Source organism: Palaemon carinicauda, chromosome 12 (assembly GCF_036898095.1).
Source record: "Palaemon carinicauda isolate YSFRI2023 chromosome 12, ASM3689809v2, whole genome shotgun sequence".
In the NCBI taxonomy this organism is placed as follows: domain Eukaryota; kingdom Metazoa; phylum Arthropoda; class Malacostraca; order Decapoda; family Palaemonidae; genus Palaemon; species Palaemon carinicauda.
The window spans coordinates 11018476-11035134 of record NC_090736.1 but is presented as its reverse complement, the minus strand read 5'-3'; the positions used below and the strand labels follow the sequence as shown (position 1 = coordinate 11035134).

General features: G+C 42.5%; 1 protein-coding gene across 2 annotated transcripts in view; it reads left to right on the top strand.

Annotated features, from left to right (window-relative positions):
- LOC137651218 (von Willebrand factor A domain-containing protein 5A-like) overlaps nt 1-16659 on the top strand; it is a 339908-nt gene that overhangs the window by 148423 nt on the left and 174826 nt on the right. For both annotated transcript variants that reach the window (XM_068384404.1, XM_068384406.1), the window contains exon 13: nt 367-479. In XM_068384404.1, coding sequence (XP_068240505.1) covers nt 367-479 — 113 coding nt within the window. The remainder of the gene's footprint in view (nt 1-366; nt 480-16659) is intronic.

Below are 16659 nucleotides of genomic sequence, written 5' to 3'. Positions count from 1 at the left end.
CCTTTTGTTCTCATCACATTTACGGTAAAATAGACAACATCTATGGTAAGAAAACTCTCAATGTCACTCCAAAATGTAACTATTATTCTTTCAGTTTGTTTCATTGTTACTGTAATAGGTTATTTTCGTTATTCATTTGACATTGTTATTTTTCTAGGTAGGTTTTTTCTTCTAAATTTTATTCTTCTTAATTAAGATTTCTTACACCAAACTGCTCTCCCCATTTTAGTCCTTAAGACTTATAGCAATCTGCTTTAGTAGATACTATATGGTTATAGATTGGCTTTTAATGATAGAAATGATACTATCAATATATGTTTTATTACTGGAAAATTGATGTATATTTTTTATTCTATTTTCTTGTAGAAGATGTTGCTGAAGAGATGATTACTTTAAGTTTGGCAACTGGAGTAGTATGCAGACGGACAGCTTTAATTGGGGTTGATGAAGATCGAAAGCCTGTGGGTCCTAAACCAGAGGTATGCAGGTATCTAAGGTTTAGTTTTAAAATATTGTGTTAATTTAACTTGCTTTTCTATTGAAAGGGGAAAACGTTTAATGATACAAGTTACTTTTACACTCGCCTGATATTCATATTGCTTCTACTTGAAGGTGTGTCGATGTCTACCCCAAAAATATAGAGTTTCTGTTCTCTCCTTTTACAAATCACTCCTTTTGTGGTAAGAAAAGAAATTTTAATTTCAACAATATAGAATTAACATTATAACATAAAAATTAAGGCCAAATTTAAATAAATTTGAAAAAAAAATTGAATAAAAATTGCAATAGTTTACATAAGAAATGGATGTTATGCATTTTTAGAGATAAGATTTACAAAAGAACCTCACAGTAACAGACTAAAATGGGGGAAGGTGTGTCCGATACCGCCAATAGTCTGTTATATCACAAAACGTTTCCCCATGGCGAAAATCAAGCAAAATTATACAGTTCCAAATTCTATAGGCTATAGGCCTACCATCTATGCCAAATATGTGGCAAATATCGAAATGAAGTAAATGCAAAATGAAACTCACGAAAATAGATTACTTCAATCATGGGCCATATCAAAACAAACTGAATATAGCGCCAGAAAGCAAGTGAGTAATCTAGAAATTACTGCTACTGCCTTAATTACATGTATAACTAAGCCAAAGAATATCATAAAATAATGTATACAAGACTACTTTATTTGTAAATGAATAAGAAAATAAATATGAATATTGCATATATCCGACCCTGAAATTACCTATTGATTGAAAAATGTAAGAAATAAAGACTAATTTTAATTTATCTAATTTCTCTGGTGTAAAAAGACAGCAAAATCATAAAAACCATTTTTTATAAGCATAGGTTTTGGTTATGTAAAGATGTTATTACAATTCCAATTTATTTAATTTATGTTTAGAGATTCAAAATAAACTAAATAAAACGAATTCTTTATCACATCCGCCCTGCATAAAATGCCCAAAAGGGAAGCTATTTTTGTTTGTTTATATTTTATCTCAATGAACGAATGAACGAACAAATAAATGATGAACGAATGAACAGACACATTTTTGGGCTCGGCCATGTCGTCCTGATGGAAGGTTCCTTTACGTAGCTTTCTAAGGGATATTTGCTACAGTGATACTCCCAGAGAATTAACCGAAGGTCTCCAGAACTCTAACTCCTGGCTCGAGTATCCATAATATAACTTTAAGGATATCGCATAATATCGGGACGTATTTTTAGATACGACACATAGTAATCTTCACCCCGAATAGATTTAACTCTTTGAGGGGGAAGAGTGGCGAACGAAAGGGGAGCCGTTATCTACAGTAGGTACCCGGTGGACCTCCTATCCGTACTACTACTGGCCGCCATTCCTTTTTCTGTTGCATTTAAGCTAAGTGCACTCCCAACCTTTTCCCGGTGTTTGTTACGGATTTCAGGAATATTAATCATGCAGTCTCCAGTATCTTCATCCTTTGGAAAGTTGAGTATTTATTCTTTCCTGTGTATAATTTTAGGCTCCCTTCTCACAGTTAAATTCGTATAATTTAAGTGTTTGGTTGAGCATAGCCACAACCGGAGGCGGCCATTTTAAGACCGCTGTCGCACATTATAATTGCATTTTATTTAGTCAGTAGAGTGACATTCCCAGTATTTAGCTATAAATTTAGCTAGTTAGGCAAATTATACTAGTGAAGATTATGCATACGATATTTTATTCCTCTTCCTAAATGTGACTTTACTTTTCGTATACGGCGGGGGCCCCGGCAGTACCAGCCATGGCCACGGTCCCCACCGGAGTTAGGCTAGCCTAACTCGTATATGTATACGTTAGTAAAGTAATTCCCCATGCTTAACCTCGCCCTATCATTCCTTATTAATTTGGATGGGGACATACATCCCCTAGAATTTATGGATAAGGTTTGATATATATTCTCTTTTAGAGGAAAGAGGCTAAACCCTTCCTCCCTCCCTGAGGGGCTGCCATTACAGGCGGCAACCTCTATCTTTCGTCATTGCCGTTGAGTAGAACTCTGGCTTGACGTAGATAGTAATAACACCGTCTGTCTTCTTTGCTGCCGAGTACTCCGGCTTTGAAGTTAGATAGTAATTCTGGGTGCCCTGTCTTGCAGCCGACAATGTCGCCGACAGGGGAATCTTTGTTCTTCTGCCGCCCACAATGTCATCGGCACAGGAAGCCATGCTTCCTTAGTTCCCGGTCGAAGGTAGGCGGCATACCTGCCGCCGCCTTTCTTCCCTGTGAACTATAAGACCCTTCCCCCTCCCCCCTCTGTCCTTTTGTGTCGGCCTAGCCGTCACAACATTCTCTCACCGGTACTCAGACAGTCATTCCGGCTTGCCTGGTTAACTGCGTTGCTGGCCGGGACCCTACCGGCGGCGGTTAGGTAGCCGCCTCGGTCACTTCCTACTTATGTCCTTCCTTCACCGGAAGTGAATGCCCCAGGGGGAAAGACTGAGCCGGCCCTGACGGATGCCGGTGGGAAACCCAACATACCGTTAATTCTTCAGTCCTCTCTTGGTCTACCATTCACAAACCTTGCAACCGGCAGTATAGCCGGCAGCAGACTTTTGTGGATGGATGGAAGCTAGAATCAGATGGATTCCTCCCCTTCCATTAGAACTCTCATTCTGGCAAGGAGACAGTAGGCAGCAGGATAGTCCTCCTACACTTCTAATTATTGTGCTAAACCATAATAATAGGAAACCCTCCTTTCCATTCTTTCTCTCTCTATCAGTTAGTGCCACCCGGTACTAACCTAACCCCGGTAGTGTACCGGTAAAACTACAGTATACAACAATAGAGTAGTACAAGTAATTTCTGACATACTCTGTGTATCCTATCACAGTCTATTGTTTGGACTGCATACCATGTTGAGGTTGAGTAATCCCTCAACACCCAGATGAATCCTTTGATCATCGGGACCCATAGAAAAAACGATTAGTATTAATATACTACAGGTGGAGAAGTTAGCATAAATATTTACTAAACCCGTCTCTACATATGAGAGTCGTTCCACTCTGTATTCTCCCTTATAGGGAATCTAAATATTAATATTGTCGGAGGTCTCGGCGATTGCCTGGGAGAGGAATCACAGATATGTGTCTTTCCTATTTCCTTTCTAGCTTACTATCCTAAGCTATTAATTACAATAGTAAGTATTACTATTAAATGTATGCATTTTTATCAATGATATAAAAAACTGAATACTTATCAAATCCTTTTCCTTTACAGGAGAAGCCAATGGTGACATGTGCAGTTGTGCTCTGCAACCACATGAGTAAGGACTTTTGTGGGCATACGATGTGCAGGTCTCATGCCCCCTGCTCCATCGTATCTGGATCCCTGAGGTACTGTGACCCGAAGGGTTACTCCATCTGCTCGACCTTGCTGTCCAACGGCTTTGGAGAAACCATCCCCGTTTCCTTAGAGGCTAGGGATACAGCAAGGGAAACTCTTCGTAGGTGGGTAAGAGGGTTCCAGAAGAACTCTCCGGGACCTTATCTGCCCAATGAATCTCTCAGGTGCCTTCTGTTCTCTAAGGCTCACCCTAATGTGGTAGTGCCCCAGGAACAGGCCCAGCCTCCCTTCATCCAACTGAAGGTCGACGCGGACATCCACAAGGCACTTGAAGGCATGGACATCCACCAAGAACGGATGTCAGAAGTGTTGACTGACACTGAACATGACCTACTGCAAGAAGGCTCTGAAGAAAACGTGGTTCAACCACTAACGGAGGAAGAAGTATCCGTTTCGACCGTGACTGAGGACCCCCAGTTCACCGTGACGGCATACCAACCAATGCCGTCAACCTCTTCAGCCCCAACTCCCCAACCGACTACACAGGTCGACAGGAGCGAGGCGCTCCTGTCGTCGATCCAGCAGATGTTGGAAGTGTTCTGGAAGGAATAAGAGGAGATGAAACAAGACATCAAACAGACGAAGAGAAAGGTACAAAAAGGGAAGTGGCCTGGAACTTCCAGGGGCTCTACTAAACCCCTTAAAGTATCAGACCTTCATCACTGCTCCAAAACCAACCCCTGGAGGCATACGGAGCACATGCCCATGAGGAATGGGAAGCTATTCATCTCCGAGAAATTGGGGGCCAAGCCACTTGAAGATCTTGAATTCTGGCACAGTTTTTCAGCATATCCAGATTGTTACGTGAGACTGCGAGATGAACCTGCATCCCGCGAGGAGACGGTACCAAAGGAAGTCATTGTCTTTGAACATGACAAGGCACAGGCCATCCTTGCCAAGACCCTGAAAGGAGCTGGATACACCAACTCCAAAGTCTCAGCACTGAGCAAGAGGCATCCAACCTTTATTGCTCCTTTCTCCAGAGCTTTCCCCTTTTTTAGGAGAAAGCCCTTGACTATGTCATTAAAGCAGTCGAAAAGGGCAAACCCTGCCCAATCCTAGAGGAATGTAAGACATTATCTCTAGCTATGCCTACCAGCGAGGAGAAGTGGAAAGAAGTACATCTAACCTTCTCCGACTCGAAGTTGGATCCGGAGATAGCAGGCCAACAGTTCAACGAGAACCTTCCAAAGTTCCCAGATCATCTCTTGAGAAGGGAACAGGAGATGAAAGAAAGACTTGCCACCTCCCTGTCGCATCAGAACTGTTTGGAAATGTTTGCAGGCCTACATAACGCCCCAGACATGTACATGGTCTTAGCCAAGTCTCACATGGGTACCCTTGTGAAGGACTTGCATGCTTTTGTCAGGTCAAGGAGGACCTGTAGAGAGCACGTGTTCGCCGTAGCAACGGTGAAACATGAGCCCAGAAAACTGATTTCTTCATGTATCTGGGGCAAAGACCTTTTCCCACAGGAAGTGGTCCAAGAAGTCATTGCCGAAGCAGCCATGGAGAATAGGAACCTTCTCCAAAAGTGGGGCATGTCTTCAAAGAGGAAGTCTTCCTCAGACGGAGGTCCCCAGCCTAAGAACAAGAAGGCAAAAAGACCATGTAGACCTGCACAACTTCTGACCGTGACCATGGCCATGGTGCCTCATATGGTAGCCCAGCCACAAACCACCTTCCAGATGGTCCCTCAACAGCTGGTAGCCCAGTCACCTGTGTTTAACCCAGGCTTTGAGAGGCACTCGACCATCTTTTGGCCCTACAAAGGTAGAGGCCTAAGAAGAGGTTCCTCTGGAAACCCCCCAAGAGGCGGAGGAGGACGCGGTCATGGAAACAAGTCCTCAGGAACTCCTAAGCAATGAGGGGTTCCAGGTAGGGGGCAGACTTTTTCACTTTCGGGATCATTGGACCTTCGATCTCTGGGTCCACAGCTTAATCACGAATGGACTTGGGTGGAGATGGAACGAAATTCCACCCCTTTTCCAGAATTCTTCAAACACTCCACCCACTTGTTGGAAGAATATACTTCAGAACTCTTGAACAAGAAGGTAATAAGGAAAGCGAAGTCCATCAAGTTCCAGGGAAGGCTGTTTTGTGTTCCCAAGAAAGACTCAGACAAACTCAGAGTGATTCTAGACTTGTCTCCACTCAACAAGTTCATCGAGAACAACAAGTTCCGGATGCTTACCTTGCAACACATAAGGACCCTTCTACCAAAAGGGGCGTACACAGTCTCAATAGACCTGGCCGATGCTTACTGGCACCTACCAGTCAGTCGCCCCCTCTCCTCCTACCTAGGATTCAAGCTACAGAAGACAAAATTTGTCTTCAAAGCGATGCCCTTTGGACTAAACATAGCCCCAAGGATATTCACAAAGCTAGCAGATACAATCGTCCCGCAATTACGCTCTGAGGGAGTTGAAGTAGTAGCATATCTAGACGATTGGCTGGTATGGGCTGCATCCAAGACTACTTGTCTGCAAGCGGCCGGAAAGGTGATCTAGTTCCTGAAGCACCTGGGCTTCAAGATCAATCGCAAGAAGTCTCGCCTTTCTCCAGCTCAGAAGTTCCGATGGTTAGGAATCCAATTGAACTTGAAGTCAAACCACCTCTCCATTCCATTCAAGAAGAGGAGAGAGATAGCGGGAGCTGTCAAGAGACTAATCCGATACAAGAGGATTTCAAGACGCCAACTGGGAAGAGTATTGGGCTCTCTCCAGTTTGCAGCAGTGACAGACCCGGTGCTAAAAGCACGTCTAAAGGATGCGTTAGGAGTCTGGAGAAGATACGCATCAAACGCTCGAAGAGATCAACTAAGGTTGACCTCGACCTGATTGCGCACGCTATTAATGCCGTGGTCAACGAATAAGAGCCTAGCGCAGACAATTCCTCTGCAACCACCACAACCATCAGTGATGATACACATGGACGCCTCCCTGGAAGGATGGGGAGGCCATTCTCAAGAGAGAAAAGTGCAAGGGAATTGGTCGCACCAGTTCAAAACCTTCACATCAACATCTTAGAGGCCATGGCAGTCTTCCTAATGTTGAAGAAACTATCCCCTCGCAGGGCAATCCACATCAGATTGGTCTTGGACAACGAAGTAATAGTAAAATGTCTAAATCGACAAGGCTCGAGATCACCTCACATCAATCATGTGATGTTAGCTATCCTCTACCTGGCAAGGAAGAGAGGATGGCACTTATCAGCAGTTCACCTTCAAGGGTTCCGCAATGTGACGGCGGACGCTCTATCCAGGTGAAAGCCGATACAGACAGAATGGTCCCTAGACGCAGACTCATTCTTCTTCATCTCGGAAAAAGTCCTGGAACTGCAAATCGACCTCTTCGCGACAAGCGACGACAAGAAACTACCTCGTTACGTAGCCCCTTACATGGACCCTCAAGCAGAAGCGATAGATGCCATGGGTCTCGACTGGAACAGATGGTATCGGATTTACCTGTTTCCACCAACCAATCTCCTGCTAAAGGTCCATGACAAGCTAAGATCCTTCAGAGGGACAGCTGCAGTAGTGGCCCCCAAATGGCCCAAAAGCAATTGGTTCCCTCTAGTTCTAGAATTGAAACTGAAGCTGTTTCCTCTGCCGAACCCAGTTTTATCCCAACTAGTTCAGAAGTCGACTGTTTGTGCTTCATCCTCGAGAACCAAGAACCTACATCTTATGATTTTCTCGCCCTAGCAGGGAAGAAAAACTTTGGGACCTCAAAGGACAAAGTCGACTTCATTGAAGAGTACAAGTCAAGTTCAATTAGGAGACAATACAAATCATCTTGGAAGTAATGGGTGTCCTTTGTGAAAACAAGGAAACCAACAGAAATATCGATAAATTTCTGTCTTTCTTTCTTCATCCACTTACATGAACAAGGCTTGGCTTTCACTACGATAACCGTGTGTAAGTTGGCTCTGACTAGACCTCTTCTGTATGCCTTTCAGGTGGACCTCACAAGTGAAATCTTCAATAAGATACCAAAAGCATGCGCTAGACTCAAGCCGGCAACCCCTCCAAAGCCCATCACGTGGTTGTTGGACAAAGTTTTGCACTATGCTTTGAACCTGAACAATGAGGATTGTACCCTAAAGGATCTAACACAGAAAGTCATCTTTCTGTTCACAATAGCATCAGGGGCTAGAGTTAGTAAAATAGTGGCCTTATCCAGAAACGAAGGCCATATTCAGTTCCTAGACACAGGAGAATTGAACCTTTTCCCTGATCATGTCTTTCTTGCCAAGGACGAGCTGCCCACCAAGAGGTGGGGTCCTTGGAGAATCTGCCCACTGAAGGAAGATGTCTCTCTATGCCCAGTAGAGTATCTCAAGGTCTATATTCGAAGAACTTCGGACTTCAAGGAGGAACAGCTCTTCCGAGGCGAAACCTCAGGATCGAAATTATCCCTAAGACAACTGAGAGCGAAGCTCACCTACTTTATTCGCAGAGCGGATCCTGACAGCGCACCCGCAGGTCACGATCCGAGGAAAGTTACTTCTTCGTTGAATTTCTTTCAACACGTGGACTTTGAGAGGCTCCGCTCATATACGAGGTGGCAATCATCCAGAGTCTTCTATAAACATTATGTGAAGCAAGTACATGAAATAAATCACTTTGTGGTGGTGGCGGGTAGTGTCATAAAACCCGTAGTCTAGTGCTGCGATGAACAGTGGACGGTTTTGGGACTCAACAGTGCATCGGGTGAATAGGTATTAATACCTTTTAGTGCCAATCATTACGGTGATTACTAGACTGTTCTATACAGGTGCATAATCTGACCATTAACACCAGTGGCGTGTGAACATTTGAACACAGTGTTGACGCATATCTAATATCCGAGTGAAACTAGACAGATTTGGTTTCACATTCACATTGAGTGGCATTAATCCAATAATAAATTCATATATGTATATTCTTCCCTTACAGGTCAGAAATATATATAACCATGATGTTTACCTATGCAAGGCCAGATTTCTACTTTGTTACATATACATTTCATAATTCACTTTTAAAAATAAAATATAGAAATGTAGCTGCGTCTTATTTTATCCTCAGTTGGTAAAAATAAAAGCAACCCAGAGTTTTATTCTATTCCTATAAATAGAACCTTCAATAAGTACAGATGTCCAAAGCATGAAAAGGTAACCTCTAGGAAGTTTCCATTTTGTTCTTACGGATATACAAACTTTGAATCCTTATAGTCGAAGACGACACTTTCCCTGCAGGGGGCAGGAAGCCCTAAGCCAGTTCCAAGTTTAGTGGATATGACAGATAATGGTGATGTCATATACAGGTCTATCAGACCAGATAAGGAACCCATTCAAAGTAAAGGCACTTACACAAACCCACAGATATAGTACTTTCAAGTTAATTCTTTAGTAAGCTTCCATCAGGACGACATGGCCGAGCCCAAAAAGCGGATTTTGAGCAAAGTGAAAATTCTATTTTTGGATGTGATAGCCATGTCGTCCTGATGGACCCACCCTTCTTTCTTAATCACCCCACCCGAAACTACTCTATCTGCGGCTATTCCAGCTTAAATACAAGAAAGGAATGACGGCCGGTAGTTGTACAGATAGGAGGTCCACCGGGTACCTAGATAACGGCTCCCCTTTCGTTTGCCACTCTTCCCCCTCAAAGAGTTTAATCTATTCGGGGTAAAGATTGTTATGTGTCGTATCTAAAAATATGTCCCCTGATATTATGCGATATCCTTAAAGTTATATTATGGATACTCGCGCCAGGACTTAGAATTCTGGAGACCTATGGTTAATTCTCTGGGAGTATCACTGTAGCAAGTATCCCTTAGAAAGCTACCTAAAGGAACCTTCCATCAGGACGACATGGCTATCTCACCCAAAAATAGATTTTTCACTTTGCTCAAAATCCATTTTATACATTCAAGTGATAACTAACGATATAAATAGTTTTTAGTAAACTGTATGAAACTTTTGTTATTGGTTATGTGATAGTTTGAATAAGTTTGGAAATTATATTAAGAATATTTATTCATATAGTACATACCCTTGATAGTGGTAACTTGAATCAGCTGACAATGTTTATATGTATCAGCTGGGCCCTGAATGAAATTTCCAAGTTTATTCAAAGCATCCCATAATAAATATTGAACAAATGTCAATGCTGTATATTATAAATTACCATAGTTTACATAGAGTTTACTAAAAGCTATCAGTGTTAATAATTATCAATTGGATGTGTAAATGTGTTTGTTTATTCATTCATTGTGTTTTCATTTTTGGCGTCATATGGAATGGAAACATGATATGGAAACGTCTTTATTTCGTTTATTTCTAATTTGCAAGACTACAATAAGTAAAATAACATTTGTAATAACATCATCTTTACATATACACTGTTAAGAATACTACTTGAAATTCATGTTGGCACGTACTGTAGTCAATAGTGGTTGCTTTAGATCAGCTGATTGGGTTTACATGTTCGGAGATGGGCTTGCATAAAAAAAAAAAAGTTTATTTCGTTATTTCATTATTTCATTATATTTGGGATCGAGCCACGTCGTCCTGATGAAAAGTTCCTTCTGGCAACTTCTACAGTATAATATTTTTGTGATTGATATTACAAGAGAATTACCGTCAGGTATCACGGGGTTCCAACTCCTGGAAACGACTATCCGAAGATATCGTGTGTAATCAGGGACGTATCCTAAGATAACCATAGGTATCTGCACCCCAAACAGACCTTACCCAGTCCAATCCACTAAGGGAAAGGATAGATAAGGAGCCGCCACACATTGTATCACCCCCTAGCGCCGCTATACGTTCCTGCCTCTCATTCCTTCAAACGCAGCTGTTTGCTACAGTTTGGTTGATTTTTTTGGGGGGGCGCTTTTTTCGCAGTTTTTGAAGAATCTTTGTGTGAATGGCTTTCTCTTCTTCGTCAAAGTTGAGTATTTACCTCTCTTTGCCTCTATTTATGCTAATTATGGTTTAGCCTCCTTCGGTGACTTATATTTTAGCTTTTGGTTAGAGGAAGCCAAAGCGCTTTGAGTCCTGCTAGCATGGCGTCGGGCTTAATCCCCGATGGCCTCTTTTTTTTTTTATCGTGTCTACTTTGTATTTGGGTAAGTTTCATGTTAGCTAGTTTTTGTTTAACATTACGATGTTAAGGACTCAATTTTATATATTTTCATTACGATTTTTTATTTTAGTCATTTGCTTAATGTTGGCAGTTAGGCTGGCCATCGTGCCACAACGTTAGAGTTTCTCAGGGCAAAGAAGGCATAGTTTTAAAATCCCCTTTGCGAAGGGCAAACTCATTTTTATTGTTCAGTTGGTTTGCTGACTGGCTAATGCCTTTTCTTTAGTTTCTGGGATTCTTTTGTGTTTTGATATCTGGCCAGGCTATTCTTTAACAGCATGTCCGCCGGGCCATTGTGCTACATACGCTCTCTAGTTGGTGTACGGTATTCCTTTCGAGTTCCCCTTTGCGAAGGGCGAGTACACACTTTCCTGTCGGTGGGCCGACAGTTGTATGATGCCGTATTCTAACCTTTTTTATATCTTGAGAGAATAATTATTTTGTTAATCCCCGTTACTGATATCGAAACTTATATATATTGTGAGTATTTTATTTTGTGAAAGCCTAGCCCTTCGGGGTTTCTGGCCTATTAACCCGACAGTATTCGCCTTTATAATGAGAGTTGTCAGACTGTCGGCAATGTTGGTACTTACTGCTTCGTCGTCTCAGAAGGCATTCCTTTTCTGGGCCATGCTATAGCGATACGTTGCTGTAGTATCTATGTGGCCTATACTGCCACACTCTATTTTACGACATGATGTTTGTTACATACGATCATCATTTTGTTTGCTCCTGTTGTTACCGACACTGTCGTTACTGGCGTCAGTTTTCGCCCAGTATTGGGTATAGTTTATGTGCTCCTGCTTTAGGAATAGCCTTGGGAGGCAGCGATGTCGTTACCTATCTGTACCGTTATTAACGGCAAGGATATTATGTTATGAAGGCAGCTGTTTTTATTATTAGTGACTGCCTTTTTATAGAGATATCTGTTGATGAGTACAAACCTCAAATTGGCATAAAAAATTATATGTTATGAAGGCAGATGTTTTTATGATTAGTGACTCCCTTTTTATAGAGATATCTGTTGATGAGTGCAAACTTCAAATTGGCATAAAGACCTTACTTCAACAACTTGTGAGGTAGCTTTATGCTTGTCAGTTTTGGAGTTCTCTTTTGCAAAAGATTCTCCTTAACTAGATTTTAGATTTAACTATTATATTTAGTTAATTATTTCCATCACTTTATTCAGATCCTTTGAGGATGTGGAGTGGATTGTGCATCTTACAAGTGGCATTCTATTACGATCCCACTTGTCAGATTTTGGTTTAAAGTTTAGCCTTCTATTTATCTTTGATTGCTCCAATTATCGATGCGTCGATATATTTGTAAGGTAGGTGACTCTGTTACCTTCCTATTAGCCCTTTCTCTGCAGAGATTTTGTTTTGTTCCCTCTTTTATCTGAACGATATTCAATGTTTAAAAGGGGACAATTTCTATTGGCTTTACTTCTAATCTAATGCCATTATAGGAGTCTGAATATTGTGGTCCCTTTTTCTCTTCCTGATTAACAAATTGTAAATGCACACCTTTTTGGGATTTACTTTCCCAATTTTCTGAACTGAAATTTTGAATGATACTAACCCATTCCTTTCAGTGGGGTGATCTAAGGAGACTAAAATACTCATGGCCGTTTTTTCCTCTTTACAGGCGGAATCTTTGAAGAAGATACATTGTTGAGTTCTGTACCAACCGTGTGTCACACGATCGTACATAAATTATTTTGTATGTATTATGCTTGTATCTGCGCTCTTCCCTCGCACTAAAAAGAGCCTGAATAATCATGTCTCCGGTTTCCCTCTGTAACATTGTCTGTCTTGTGAACATGAAAAAGCCTGTTGCCTCGAGGTTTTGTATATAAAGGAGAGTGTTCTATAATAAAAAAAACTCAGTCGATTGCTTCCTGCCTTTGAGTCCTAACCTTTCTCTCGGCCGTCACAGTTCCGATCTGTGCCAGGTCTGTGAGGTATCCCTGTGGTCATGATGCTTGCATTATACATGTTCAGTGAGGGAGAATGAAGGGTCCAATCTCCTATTGGGGCACTCAGGACTGGAATATGGTAAGGATTTTCGTTATTCTGGGTGGGTATTGGAGGGTGTTCTTCCACAATAAGAATGCTGAGCCAAGGGCTCCTTATCTTCCTTCTGTAGCTTGGAAGGATACTTTTTTCCAAATGAGGTCTAGGACTCGGTTTTGGGGTACGCTCCACCTAGACCCATTTCTACTGTTCAGTTCCATGTAGATGAAACTTTGCTTTTTTTTTCTAGCCTCGGTTTCTTCTCTATCTCCGGATTGAGAATCGGCTCTCCTACCGGTAGTAAATTCGGATGAACCCCTCTCTCATGTGGATGATTCTTACCTGTCAGAATTGGACAATGTTAGTGTGGCTGCCCTGAGAGACTCGGTGCGTTCTGTTGTTTCAACTGTCGTCACTACGGTGACTGCTCTATCACAATTAGGTGCTTTTACTGAAAGGTTGGCCACTCTTATAGCGCAAGACACAATGGTTATTCCCTTTGCTTTGAAAGCCTTTTTGGCTGTGGAAAAGGCTTTCAAGGAGTGTAAGTCTCTTCTGTTTTTGTAAGAAGGGAAACCTGTGTCACTCGTTCTTCCCCTTGACACTGAACACTGGTTGGATATTCAGTTTACTTTTGTTGAAAGGAAATTAGATGAGGATATAGCCAGCCGGCAGTTAATGAAAGACTGTCGAGATTTCCTGCACACCTAATTGAGGAGAAATTGGAGGCTAGGGAGAGACTATCAGCTTTGATGTCGCTAAAATGCTTTGTAGAATTGATGATTGGTAATCTGTTAATGCCTCTTGTCTTTTCGCTTTTGGCCAAGATGCCCATGGCTACTTTTATGAAGGATCTTTCTAACTTTTTTTCAGGCTCATGGAGTCTGCAGGAAGCAGGTCTTAGCTTCCGCAATCATTTGTCTTAAACCGAAGCATCTTATTGACGCCTGTATTTAGGGTAAAAATCTTTTTTCACAGAATTTAGTAAGGAGATCTTGGATAAAGCGACAGCAGTACATGAAAGTCTTTTCCGGAGATGGGGAAGGTCTCAAAAAAGGGAAATTATTCCTGAAGTTTAGGCTGCAAATGGAATAGACAAACCCCTAGGATCAAGAGATTTTTCCAGAAGTTAACACCATACCTGGTACAATTTGTGCTGGACCTTTTTGGGGAGAGACTTATCCGTTGCACGAAATCTATGAAGTTTCGAGGTTGTCTATTCTGCGTGGCAAAGAAACTTTCGATAATTTCTCGAACTATTGTCGACTTGTCCCATCTAATTCTATTTGTCCTTTGCGACAAGTTCTGGAGGCTGACTATTTCGCAGATAAGGACCTTACTACCTCGGGGGGTTTACATCATCTCTATAGATCTTACCGACGGTTATTAGTATCTTCCGATAGGTCGATGCTTCTCCCTCTACCTTGATTCCAGGCTAGAGAGAAAGGTTTTTATATTCAGAGATATGCCATTTGAGCTCCCTCAGCAAGGGAATGCACGGAAGCAACATATCACGTGGCAAGATTCCTCCAATATCTTGGATTCTGAATAAACTTCCCGAAGTCAAGGCTGAACTCGAATTTTCCCGAGGTTAGGGATTCATTGGAATCTCACGACTCATGCCCTCTCTATTCCTGCTGCCAAGAAGAAGGAAATAGCCCGGTCAGTTTGGTCTTTCTTCTACTTGAGAAAGACCACTGTCATAAGGGCGTGGGTCGAATCATCACCTATCAGGCGCCAGCCAAGCTGACATGGTGTCTGGTAACCGAGCGAAAACAGCAGAAGGATTCAATAACAACACCTTATTTCCTAAAATTTTCATTTTCACTTGTGACACCACCTGATGTTGTTAGGAAAGGTTCCGGGCTCATTTCAGTACGTTTCTTTAACAAACCCTCTCCTCAGGGTCAGACCCTAAGATGCAAGCAGGGTTTAGAAGAAAGGAGCTTGCACAGCTCCCCGGGATCATCAGAAGACGACCCCGGAGTTGCTTTTACGGCAACTCCGTCAGTGGTCACTTGCCAGGAGTATTTCAAGACTGTTCCGTTACACTTCCTCCTCCTACAGTGTTTCTACCTACGGACGCCTCACTGGACGGTTGGGGGGTCATGCTCCTCTCTAGAAAGTGCAAGGTCGTTAGTACCAGAGTTTCAAGTCGTGATACACACTGATGCTTCCTTAGAAGGATGGGGAGGCCATTCTCATGAGAGAAAAGTGCAAGGGAATTGGTCGCATCAGTTCGAAACCTTTCACATCAACATCTTGGAGGCTATGGCAGTTTTCCTGACGTTGAAGAAATTATCCCTTCACAGAGCAATCCAGATCAGATTGGTCCTGGACAACAAAGCAATAGTAAAATGTCTAAACCGACAAGGCTCGAGATCACCTCACATCAACCATGTGATACTAGCCATCTTCTACCTGGTAAGGAAGGAGGGATGGCGCTTATCAGCAGTTCACCTACAAGGGTTCCGCAATGTGACGGTAGATGCTCTATGCAGGCAAAAGCCAATAGGGACAGAATGGTCCCTAGATGCAGACTCATTCTCCTTCATATCGGAAAAAGTCCCTGATCTGCCGATCGACCTCTTCACAACGAGCAACAACAAGAAGCTACCTCGCTACGTAGCCCCTTATATGGACCTTCAAGCAGAGGCAATAGACGTCATGTCCCTCGATTGGAAGAGGTGGAATTGCATTTACCTGTTTCCACCAACCAATCTCCTGCTAAGAGTCCTCAATAAGCTAAGATCCTTCAGAGGGACAGCAGCAGTAGTGGCCTCCAAATGGCCCAAAAGCAATTGGTTCCCTCTAGTTCTAGAGTTGAAACTGAAGCTGTTTCCTCTGCCGAATCCAGTTTTATCCCAACTGGTCCATAAATCGACCGTCTACGCTTCATCCTCGAGAACCAACAACCTACATCTCATGGTTTTCTCGCCCTAGCAGCAAACAAAAAGTTTGGAATCTCGAAGGGTAGAGTTGACTTCATTGAAGAGTATACAGTACTGTAAGTCATGTTCGACTAGGAGACAATATGAGTCATCTTGGAAGAAATGGGTGTCTTTTGTAAAAACAAGGAATCCAACAGAAATATCGATAGATTTCTGTCTCGCTTTCTTCATACACCTACACTAACAAGGCCTGGCTTCCACCACGATTACTGTGTGTAAGTCGGCCCTGACTAGACCGCTTCTGTATGCTTTTGAGGTGGACCTCACTAGTGAAATCTTCAATAAGATCCCAAAAGCAGCCGCTAGACTCAAGCCAGCAACCTCTCCAAAGCCCATCACGTGGTCTTTGGACAAAGTCTTGCACTATGCTTCGAACCTAAATAATGACAATTGTACTCTGAAGGATCTAACACAGAAAGTCATCATTCTGTTTGCAATAGTCTCAGGGGCTAGAGTTGGTAAAATAGTGGCCTTATCCAGAGACAAAGGCCATATTCAGTTCCTAGACACAGGAGAACTGAACATTTTTCCTGATCCTACCTTTCTGGCCAAGAATGAGCCACCCACTAAGAGGTGGGATCCTTGGAGAATCTTCCCACTGAAGGAAGATGTCTCTGTATGCCCAGTAGAGTGTCTAAAGGTCTATCTTCGAAGAACTTCAGACTTCAAGGGAGGACAGCTCTTCAGGGG